Source organism: Anastrepha obliqua, chromosome 3 (assembly GCF_027943255.1).
Source record: "Anastrepha obliqua isolate idAnaObli1 chromosome 3, idAnaObli1_1.0, whole genome shotgun sequence".
NCBI classification, from domain to species: domain Eukaryota; kingdom Metazoa; phylum Arthropoda; class Insecta; order Diptera; family Tephritidae; genus Anastrepha; species Anastrepha obliqua.
Genome location: NC_072894.1, coordinates 56,157,494 through 56,170,126, shown reverse-complemented (window position 1 = coordinate 56,170,126; position 12,633 = coordinate 56,157,494). Strand labels below are relative to the sequence as shown.

The 12,633-nt window shown below is 34.6% G+C and overlaps 1 protein-coding gene across 1 annotated transcript in view; it reads right to left on the bottom strand.

Annotated features, from left to right (window-relative positions):
- Positions 1-12,633, bottom strand: part of LOC129241240 (cell adhesion molecule Dscam2-like) — a 308,387-nt gene that overhangs the window by 45,824 nt on the left and 249,930 nt on the right. Inside the window, exon 10 of the mRNA XM_054877467.1 lies at positions 10,460-10,744. Coding sequence (XP_054733442.1) covers positions 10,460-10,744 — 285 coding nt within the window. The remainder of the gene's footprint in view (positions 1-10,459; positions 10,745-12,633) is intronic.

Genomic DNA, 12,633 nt, shown 5'->3' with positions numbered 1-12,633 from the left:
AATCCTTAGTGGGACATAGGGCATCGTGTATTCATAGTAAAAATAAGCACCAAAATACTACTGAAGAAACTATAACGGCATTTTTACAAAAATAATACCTTGTCTTGTTACATAACCTCAAAAATAGCAAAAAAGTCGTTCCCTTAACAAAAGAGTTCCTCTTAACCAAAAAAACTCATAAATTAAATTTTACATATTCATAACACATACATAAAAAAACGCACATTTTAAAGACATTTTGTTCCGCAAATAAAGTTCTTTAAGTAATTCAATAAAAACTTAGTGTTTTATTTTCTTTAAATGGGTGCGTTTTTATATCCAACGCAAGGCAACACTGCAGTAGCGAGAGAGAAATTTGACTGCTGGAAGCAGAAGAACACCAATAAGAACTGCAATCGCGAGCAATGCGACCAGATGTTAAAAAAAGTAAGGCTAAATAAAACTAAGTAAATTATTGAACTAATTTTTAAAAAATGTATATTTTACAAAATTATAAACATTACTTTCAATTAGAATAGGCTCGAAAATGTCATGTGGAATGAACTAAAACTCCGAGACTAAATAACAATAATTATGCTAAATCAAGTTGCGAAAATGGTAATCTGGCCATACTGCTGCTAAAACGACGTAACGCATTGTCAAATTCGCTGAGCGCAAAGTAACGGTACCACGATAGGCGCCATCTCATTATTCTTTCCATCATGACTTACATCATCCTTCATAATATCCATTCGTATATTCACATGTACGTACAAAGATAAATTTCTGCCTGTTTGTGCGTCACTTACAGACACCAAAACTATGTACTTAGTCGATTTTAGTTCGAGTAGTGCGAATATCGCACTTTTAGTTGAAGTCGGTAAAGATAAGTATAGTTATTACTTATTTTTTATTATTATTGTTGTTGTTTTTTTAATAAATTATTTTAAAAACATTGCAAAATAATAATTATTTAAGCACAAGCTGTCAGGGCTATAGGCCTTTTTTTTCATAGAACAATTAAAAAAGTTAATTGCAATTTAAAGTTTAGTCAATTTACGAGAGGATTCAAATTTAATTATCTCACGCCCAACACTGGTTGATATCATTTCATTACATATTTTACCTATGAGTAGTTATAATTATACGTATTACTTAACATATTATTATATTTAGCCTTAGCAGCTCACCCTACCCACAATTTTATTTGTGTCATTGAATTGAATGGATTAGCGGGGAGTTCCATTATAAACATGCATTGAAAAATGACACTTTTAAATTTTGTTATCAATCTGAAATACGTAAGCGATTTGTTGATGTTGGGAATGAGAACGAAAAATAAATAAAATTTCAAATTGATCACCATCGTAACGCTGCAAACAAAGATATATAAATAGTCAGCTTAGATGTATACAAATAAATGCTTCAAAAATCAAACAATTAATTTGGGTCTAAAAATATTTATTGTCAAAGAAAAAAACAAATTTAGTTTGCAACAATACAATGTTACGCCCACTACTCTGCTTACCAATTTCCACCTACATTTTCTGCTCCGATAGCAAAGCAGCCCATATACTGGCTTTTAATATCAAATATTTATTTTTTAATTATAAGCAATTTGAATAATAATTGAAGCATTTAGTTATGTACCAGCAGCTTTGCGTGGCTACAAAAGCGTTCAATTGCATAAAAAAATAGTAAATTTAATGAGCAATTTAAACAAATTTTGGGGAATTGAGTTAAAGATGTTAAAAAGCAATGAAATTTAATCATAATTTTCATTACAGTAACCAACAAAAAATGCATATATAGAAAATGTTAAAAAGCATTTTGTATAAATCAAAATAAGTAAATCGGGGATTAGGTAGAGTAAAGCGTTTCATGTGTATTCCATTTTCCACAATTTCTAGTAATCAAAATTTTAGTAGCGCGGGGATGGCGAAAAAAATCATTGCACACAACAGCCTTAAAAACATAAATTTACTGTCCGTTGATTTTTGGGCTATAATAGTTAGTAGAGGGGTTATCAAAAATAAATAAAAGCTTAAAGGAAAAATTCAAAAGCATTTAAAGCAAAGCACGCAAATCTGCTGCCCTTTAGAACAAAAGTATATAAGAAGCATTTGTCGTACTACATCGAACAGGAACGGTCTATGCCAAAATGAAACCACTTAAATACGAACCATGCAAGACAATTACAAAATCGGACAAAAATATTTAAGTCATTTAATGAACGGGTCAAGCAATGCTTCAAAGTTTATAGTGCGTTTTCGTTTTCAATTCATTTCATAAAATGCCAAACTTGCAAACCGACTCGTATCACAGATATGGAACAAAGGTGTGATGGTAATTTAATGGGTCTCCGCATGAGGAAATTCAAGTTTTTAGAGTTTTTCAAGAGAAGGTTTTCAAGGCTAGGCCTTTAAAATTGAGCTCATTGTCCACAAGTAAGTTACAAATATATCCCAATTACATATTCAAATAATTTAACCTCGTCATAACTAAGAAATGATTTATCAATGTCCAGCTAATTACTAATTCTTTATAGGCTAAAAAGGAACTATTTTATGTACTAGCAGAGAAATTAGACTCCTTACGCCATTTGTCATATAAATTCTTAAATGCGTTTCAAGAGTTTGGAATCCACTGTGCCAAGTAAACAAGAAGAGGTCCAAAAGTAGTTCAGAAATATTTTTTTTATTCTAAGGGTCGTGCACTGGTAGAAATAGTTTCAATCTTACGAAAGTCACTGTTGGGTCACCCTAATGGCATTCGCAACGAATATTCAAATACTTAAATATTCACTCATAATGTAAACTGAAACAGTATGTGACAATTGTGTGTTATACACCTTAAGGTTAATCAGCACTTGTTTTTCTGTGAAATAAGTAGGCGTTGATTTTCTCTAGAAATAAGCAGGCTTGAATTGAAATATTTTTTGTATATAAAGGGGAACATTTTTGCAAATGCTGCAGGATTTTGGTTTCCTAAAGGATTTTGGTTTTGTACTCATTTCGTCTCAGACTACAGGATTTTGTCATCATTTCGTCGCAAATAACAGGATTTTGGTTCAACACCAGGATTGTGGTTTCCTTACCGCAGAATTTTCGCTTCTCTGGTCAACATTTGTGCACCCCCCCCCCCCCCCCCCCCCCTACCTAAATTTTGTGCTGCCTTGGGAAATAATCCTTGGTTCAACAGTCGCCTTCTGTCAGTTTTTGCTCTATGGCAGTAATATATCTTTAGATTTTTATATTTAATTCACTTAATAAATTATCTTTAAGTCAAGTTGCACTGAAGGAAATTCATATAAATAAAATTCATTGAATTAAATTCTGAACTTAACAATTCTTTTTAATGCCAAGATTTTATTACGCTAGGATTTTAACAAGGATACAAAGTATTTTGAAGTCAGAGTCTTTTTCAAAATAAGGAAACGAGCTTATTTTTTTTTCTAATAAATAAATAAAACAGTTTAAACTTAGTTTGTGTATGTGGCATAACGTTGATTTTTTATTAAATTAAATAAAAGTCCAAATATAACTTTTTTATGACTTTTATTTTGAAAGTGGAAAAAATCCGAGCCCTGTTATAGGTATATCTACGTCAGAGGTGATTTGAGAATGGGAATGTGTAGGCACATCGCTGGATACTTTGAAGCGAACAAAATATGTAGATATTGATGAGCAAATAAATACTTTTCGAGGAAAACTTTAAAAGCTATCTACTTTTTGAACACACCTCTTACTTGTAATGGGGCAAAACAACACCCCAAATACATACGGGTTTTGTAAAAGCTTTAAAGCACCTTCAAGTACCTTTAAAGCTCATCAAACTGTATGTTTGTACATTTCTTCGTACGCTCGGGGTTGCAACCCGTGACTACATTATGCTACATGCTCATACATATATTTATATTTCAGTTACTAAGTGTTACAAGGATGAGATCGTAAGACTTGCGCTGTTTGGGTTAATTTATTACCGAAGCTGTTTTCAGTTTTCGGGTACTCGAAAGAGGTGAAGACTTAAGCTACTGTCGAGCGCTAAAATAGATGCATACTTTTACTTACTTTAATTTTTAATCTCATGTTACTTTGGCACCAAACCATATTTCGTGCTCAAAAAGTAACCGAAACTCAGTAACATATGTCTATTATTGACCAACGCTTCAAAATATTGAAAACTAACTTGAAAAATTGATATAGGTTGACTGCTTCCTTATTTCTGAGGCGCTGAATGAATGCTTATTGATCTGAAAACTGTTGAAAGACGAATAGTCAGTCGAAGCGATGATAATAATTTGCGGCCTAGATGATGGTGTCTGACACCATTAGATTACTTCTTTGTGGGACGTCATTAAGAATAAATAATACGCCAACCATCGAGAATTATACAAGATTTGAAACTTAAAATTGAATTAGCCATTGGGGAGCTAAGCGCCGAAACTCTCGAAAATGTATTGAAAAATTTAGTTGGCAAATGGGTTAATGCAAAGTCAGCTGTGCAAGACATTTGAATGAAATTTTGTTCGATGTTTAATGAGAGGTTTAGATAGACCACCTTGTAATATTGATGGAATTGTGAAATTTCGCAAAATCTATCGAACCCTTCGGACCGGTCTTAGCCGCTTAGACCTTTGATTGGTACTTTGTTCGTGTCAGTCATTATCAGATAGTTGTGGAATTCGTTTCATTTATTTCTATGCTCTCCCTTAAAATGTTGATCTCACCGTTGTCATAAGTAATACCACATTTTCAAATATTCCCTGAGAGCGGAGAGGCTTTTCTGCCTGTGGTCAATGTTGCTTGCCGTAGTCCAATCAAAGCAGGAAGTAAACGCTTGTGGCTACTAGAGTTTCTATGCATACAACTAAACAAAATCATGCAAAACGTAAGATTCTTATATATCCATGCAATTTATGTATTTACTTATGGAATGTTCTTGCATGCGTGAGAAAAGTGATAAAATTTGCTAAAACATAAAATATGTAATTAATTTCGTACCAATAGACAAGTAGCGCATAACAACAAACACTACAAAAGTGAGCAGGGCATACAAAAGCAAAAAATAAAATTATATTACGAATGCAAAAATTCCAACATACATACATACGAATGTATGAATAATATTTTTACAAATACTGCGAAGCTTTAAATCATAAATACAACGCAACAAATGTCGGTTAGTTGAGCGCGAAATTGAAGCAGAATATCCGGATGTTGTTAGTGGTAAGCTTTGTTTTCTTCTTTTCTTCACCACAGCACCACAGCACGACAGTCAGCCAAAACACATAAATAACAAGTATATGTATGTATATATATTTGAATAATACACAACATAGGTTGAGCGCGAGTACCATGTGACTATTGTCTCAATAGAAAAGCGGGGGTTAAAAAGATACGTGATTTTTTTTTTGTTTTTTTGCATATGTTTCGGGGATTTAAAGCGTAAGCAGATAGTTTATTTGCAGATGTATGTAACACGACCAGAGAGAGAAAGAGAGGTGTTTAAGCAGAGCAAAGGAGCGGATAGCAGGTACAAAGACACAGCAGGTGCGCAGGTGATTAACTGAATGAAGCTCCACGTAAGTATGTATGTAGTTGAACGGCGGAAATTCTACATCGATTATGAATTGCATGAAGATAGTTGTTAGTCCTTGTTGAAATTATTTATTGATTTTTGCTGAGCTTAGTTGCGACAAAATTATTGTTTTTGTAGTTGCGATCAAAATAATAATAATTTAAAGGCGAAGGAGTATTTATATTTTCATTTAATTTTTTTTTTTCTATATATGTTTTGCAGAAAATATTTTTTATAGATTTTGATCAATAAATGTGTGATCGCAATAAATAACCCGTTCCAGTTGATGGCGTATTTTTTTAATTCTATAAAAGCGCAACTACAATCTCGCTAGTAGCAAATATCAGTACATATGAATATGCATGTTTAATAGTATATGTATTTTTAAATAAAATAAAATAATTTTACAATATAAAATGAAAAATCTAAGAAGCATTTGAAGCAGTGCAACATTTAGGTTACCTGGTGATCTGCCGTACAAAAACCCACAGCGTGCCAAAGCGACTTAAGGATGGATATTGGTTAAGGGAGTTATTATAGGGCCGAGAAATTTCAGTTTTTATGAGCTTATATACGAGTATTAATACGTTTTTTTTCGGTTTTTACTCCTTTTAGCCTAACATTTTGGAATACTTTTTACGTGGTAAAGTGATTTCTTTTATCGTAGAAACTTATTTTCTTTAAATATGTTATTATATAAGTGAAAAAAAATATATACGATTTTCACTATAATTAACAACTTAAAGTTTTAAGAAGCCATTTTAGTACACAACTGAAAATATATAAAAACTTGGAAATTTTTAAATTAAAAGAACTCTTCTCTTATGTTTTCGTAGATATTTAAAACTTTTCTTTACTCATGGTATAATAAAATTGGGACACATTTTTAATTGCGTTTTTAAATTTGTTGGTTTTTATAGTTGTACATATGTGCGAGAGTGTGATTTGATGTAAGTAGTTACTAAAAAGTGTAAAATTACGTGTGTGTGTGTTTGTGTTGATATGAGTAGTTGGTTAACAATTTATTATAATGGATTTACTGTGTTTCATTTATTAAAGAATTCATCAAAAAAGATATGGGTTAGCATTCAATTTCCTTTACTCAATTTATTAAAAGATTTCAATTTACGTAAGGCCGTAACCTCAAAATATGAAATGTACTGGTTCCTCATTTATTGCGGTTAGTTGGTTTCTAAATAATTCCTCACAAAGCTGCCCAGCCGATTGAAAAAACATTTTTGTTAAGTTAATTTGCGGAAACTAAGTCGAAATTAGTTCAGCCTTAAATTATGTTATAACTCATTTCCCATCTCTGATGCCATGATAATCTATTACTTAGAATACCTGCCACTGAACGTGTGAAGAAACCATTCATTTCTGGAACTATTATCAGTTTCTCCTAACCGCCTCCTGTGTCGACCTGTCATCAAAAATTCTCTGCTCAACCGTGGTCATGTTTTCAGAGATGTCCCTGAGACCAGAAACAGATATATATACGATACTATCTTAGAGCTTCACAATTCACTTTAAGAAATGATAAGCAAAATACCTTTAAATCATAGCCGCGATTTGTGCAAATAGATGGAGATGTAGAAATGTCCCAGTCTGTAGTAACCGTAAAGCTGCATTTAAGTTATTGGACACCTTCATTATTATTTCAGAGCGAGTTCTTGACTAGCTTAATAAACATAGTGAAATTGGTCATATGAGAGTAGCTAGAAATTAGATATCTGCCCGTTTTCAAATTTAAACTCTGATTAGGTTTTGAGTGGTCAGGAACTAGTTCTATATCGAGAGTAGCTAAGAATTCTATATTTAATGATTAATGATACGAGACCAGCTGAATGCGAACTGTGCTCATGGTGTAGGGAGGTAGGTGAAATGGTTGAAGTACCACTCTGGTACTCCCCAAGTAGCACTAAAACGCCGTTTTGATCCTATTTGAGACCTCCAACAGGCAGATATCTACAGCCAGCCAGAGCTGTTGATATCATGGAGAAGATTGATGGGACTTAGGTTGATGCACTGCCTTTGCCTATCGAAGAAAGGGACACCCAGTGACATTAACCGTCTAGCTGCCAAACCCGGACATTTACAAAGAAAGTGAGCAACAGCCTCCTTCTCCTCACAGCTTCTGCAATCAACCGAGTGTGCGCCGATTGTCCAATGACCGCGGACAGCTAAGACTTTTGAAATTGATTGGTGTGGAGCCGTCGGGACTTTCTGAGTCTTCCTTCTATTGCACTGCGGTCGAAGAGTTTTCGAAATAGCACACGAAGATTTCTTTTCTGCGCTTTCCTGAGAAATAAGTTGGGCAACTCGCCTTTGATCACTGTCAAGGGGATGCCGATGACCGGGTAGGGTGATGCTGATTGTTGGGTCATTTTCCTGACAAGCTCATCAGAAATTTTAGCTCATGGTGTCTTCAAACCTGTTCTAATGGAATGAATGCACCCACTGCCATTCAAACAATGGCGTGACTTTTAAGAATTTATTGCAACTCAGTATCAACAGTCATGCCCTGACGAAGGCGAAATAAATATGACATTCCTAATAAGATGTCAAAAACAAATCAGCTGAAAGCAGATGACACAGACAGACAGCAGATCTCACGGCATGTTTGCTCAAGATTCAGTTTCCCGTTGAGACCCATAATCGATAGAAACTCTTTTCAAAGTTATTTCAGTTATAGGAAGTTTTTTCAGTAATGAGGCTCACATCACTCCAAAATATGCAATGCTTGGTAAGGTATAATAATGAATGATTAGATTAGGTCAGCCGGGTTGCTTATCTAAGACAAGACGCTCGGTGGCCCTAAGACCTATTGTGATACCTGCATTTGATTTCCATCCCCTAACTAAGCTGCTTAAACCCATTAGATCTTTCTAAGGAGGTAACTAGTCCCTTCAGTGAGGTATTTTACAATTTGCCAAGGTTTTTAAAGAAATATTCGCTAAAATATTTGACAAGGCTTCTGTACCTATGAAAACGCGGGTAGTTGACTTTTGGATCCAAGCAGGTATTTTGTCCTTTTAAGATACAGTTTTGGCTAGATGGCTTTGGATACCCTGCAGTTAGTAGTTAGAGACCAAATTGTTAGCTACCGCGATTACCCTCAAGTCAATCGCAGTGTACAGTTTACTTAGGGGAACGCTAACGCCCTCTACCACTCGCTGATGGACAAGCTCAAAGCCTATCCTTGCGCCCTCATCCGCTCTTTCATTTAGCTCCACTTCAGAGTGGCCACGAATCCATCAAAGTGTGGAGTTGTGCTGTTGGATGAACGAGAGCGGCCTTGTGCACTCTTTAATACATCTTGAGTTGATACCCTATGATCAAAAAGTACCGTGAATGTTTAATTTAAACGAACCGCGCACGTGGTCCATATTTGTTCTTATGTTGGTAGGACTGTAACACATATATCTGTCACTATTTATCCGTTTTGAAGCGTTTGAGAGATGATGTACGTCGAAAACGGCCGGAAATGTGGGCAAGCAGGTCTTGAATTTTGCATGATGATAAAGTCCCATCGCACCGAGCTTAAATTGTGCTGGATTATTTGACCAAACACCATGTAAATACCATCGTGCAAGCACCGTTTCACCTGATATGACACGTGCGACTTCGTTTTGTTTGTTTCCCAAGTTGAAGTTACCACTTCATGGAAGGAGATCTCAGTCGATAGAGGAGATCAAAGCGAATGCGACGAAGGAGCTGAAGACCATCCCTTCGTCGGCCTACCAGGGTTACATGGAAGACATTGGCATTTGTGCCTTGCTTCAGACGGGTCATATTTTGTAGGAGATAGTTTGCTTTCGATGCGTCTTGCGAGTGTTCTACATATACTATGATATAGCTGATGCCTGCTACTTTAATCGTGGAAGCTGTTTTGGCCGCTATCACGTTAACTTATAAATCAATGGGTGGAAATATTTACGATCACGTCCAGTGCGACCTAAGGCGTTGATCGGAGTGTCTGTACCGCATCCCACCACAAGAAAGCTCCGTAAGTCAAAATGGGTAATCGTACTGTACCGTCCTCATTTCTAACCAAATGCCTTCATACAGATAAAGATGGCATGACAAGCTCTCTTTACTCGTTCATCGGTGTTCCTTGTCCGAAAAAGCTCGCAGTTCAGAATTGTGTCAATATATTTGGCTTTATTTGATAAGATTAGTGTTACTCCATCCACAGATGGTAACTGAAAACTCGGTATATTTTATCTTCCAGAGAACAGAACTAATTCGGTCTTGGCTGGGTTAACCATTAGACCGTTTGAGGTCGCTCGCTTAGAGAATTTCCTTAACGCTGATTGCATGAGACCGCTGATAGTCGAGTGGTATTTCTCTGTCATCGGGACGAATACATCGTATGCATAAGCAACTATACCATAAGAAAACTAACTATAAGAAAAGTATCAAGTTTTCTTGCTCATGGAAATAAGCAGTTTATTTAAGACCACATTAAGGCCAGAGTAATAGAGAGAAATTTGTATTTTCATGATTTTTTCTTATAGAATTCACGATAAAGTCCAAGGATGATGGATTACATGAATTCTCTCCACCGAGATAGAATCGATTAATTATATTACATATTTTCTTTTTAATTTTAATTTTATAATTTACATAAATTTTCACTTTGTAAACCGATATCTTTTTTGATAAATTCGTTTTTGTGTTTTTAAAACTTTTTTTTTTTTTTTTTTTTTAATAGCATATGTAATCGAAGTAATATTGTGCGTGTGTATGATAATGTCAATATATCACATTTGAGTACTTTAAAATAATTCTTGTATGAAGTGTTTTCAAAAATAAAGCCTTTTCGTTTTTTTACTTAAGCAATGTTCATATTGATTCCACTTGATATGTAGTAAAAGTGGAAGGCACCTTCATACTATACCTTTGACCTGCAATACGGCAGTGTATTTAATTTCTGCAGCCGGATTCTTTGCCACGCACGTATATTCGCCAGTGTGCGAAGCCGACAAAGAGGGTATACTCAACAACGACGAATATTGATCGAGCATTGTGACATTGGCGCCCAACAATTCAGGCAACGGCTCGCCATCCTTAAGCCAGATCAATTTGAGCGGTGCATCACCACGCGATACACCACAAACTGTGCGCGTGCGCATACCCTCGGCAAGACCATCTTGAAACACGAACGGTTCTATTATGGGTGGGACTGTAAATAAGGCACAAGAATATCGATTATGAAATTTAAGTATCCAATAATATTAATTATAAACAAAATATGCGTATATACGGGGAAATAACGGATCACGTAGATTTTTTGTAAAGCAATGGAAGTGGAAAGAAAACCAGCGTTGAGTTGCGGTGGACCCACGTTGTCGAGGACGAAGTGAATTTGCGCTGTGAGGTGAATATCGTAGATATGTAAGTAGCTTTTATACGCATTTTAGCTGAAAAGATGCATTTATTTTCTAAAATATAGTTTTTTACATAAAATTAAACCTTCGCAGTTTTGATACTTTTTGTACATTTTTTTCGTTCTACAATGAGTAACACTACAAATTTCAGGCATTGCAAAGAGGAAATAAAGTTTTTAATTTCAAAATTTTGCAGGTATTTTAACTTACAAATATTTGCATACTTTAATATTGAAGAAAAATTGTTTAGTCTTTATATTTGTATACTTCAAAATTAACAAAACGCATTCTACGAACATAAAAAATCAGTTAATTTTTCTCTTTTTTTCAAATACATAAACTTTTTAATTTTTACACAAAATGCATTCCCTATGTTTTATGAAAAGGAAGCATACAAAACAGGCAAAACCAAAATTCGTTCAAAAATACTACATTTCAGTATTTATATATAGGATATCTGTACATACATACATACATATAATTTGTATATATTTATTCTGTACACTTACAACGAATGTTGTAAAAATCAAAAACAATTGCACAAAAACAGGAAACAAATTACAATTCTCAAATATTCACTAAAAAAATCTGTGTAATCTTCATTAATTTAATAAGCGTCCCTTTGCACGCTTTTCCCTGCTACGTTATCTGTTTACCGTTAACAAGCAACGCCTGCGAGTTCTCCACCTCCGCTGCGGAATTTCGCACCACACACGAATAGTTGCCTGTGTGATCGGAGCCGAGATTTTCAATTACCAATATGCTGTTGTACTGATCCACCTGCTTCACGGACATGTGTTGCGTCGGGTCGATGGGTCTGTTGTCTTTGCGCCAGGTGATGGTTAGAGGCAAGTCACCCTTAACCACGGAACAGGTAAGTGATGCGCGATCACCCATGTTTAGCTGTAGTATGGATGTCTGAAAAGGACTCAATTTAGGAGGCACTGTTGCGTGTTGACAGGATTCGATGTTGGGAGTAGATGAGGAAAAAAGCGGAGATATGGTAATTTTTTTAAGTTATGGAATGAAAAATTCTATCCAATTAGCATCACAAATATTTTTATATATAAATAAAATATGTCACGAAGTCATATTGTCGTCTCTTGTTGCAAATTTACATAATAATATTAATATATGAAGAAAAATACCGTAGTTTGAATTGCCATCGCATTTTTGTAAAATTTCCCGTGAGCCAAAAAAAACTCACAATGAAAGGATTAGTAAAAGTTCAATTGTACACTTCCATGACTTTTTTTCTATTTAGGTGATAAATTCAGCTATTTGATAAAAAAATATGTTTTGTTTTTTAATGGAATTACTTTTAGACCTCCTATACTAGTCAGAAAATCAACTACTTGATAAAAAAACTGTTATTATTTCGGTAAATTGAAATACTTTTAGACCTCCTATTTTAGTCAGAAATTTAACTACTTGATAAAAAATTTGTTATTATTTTTTAAGTTGAAATACTTTTAGAACTCTTTTTCTAGTCAGAAATTTAACTACTTGATAAAAAAAAAACGTTAAGGCCTCCTATTTTAGACAGTGGCCTTTTTAGTCAGCTAGGTTCAACATCAAGTTTGATGGTATGTATCCATTTTTAGGGTAAAATATATATATTTATATATAATTAGCGCCCTTTTTGGGTGTTTGGCCGAGCTCCTCCTCCTATTTGTGGTGTGCG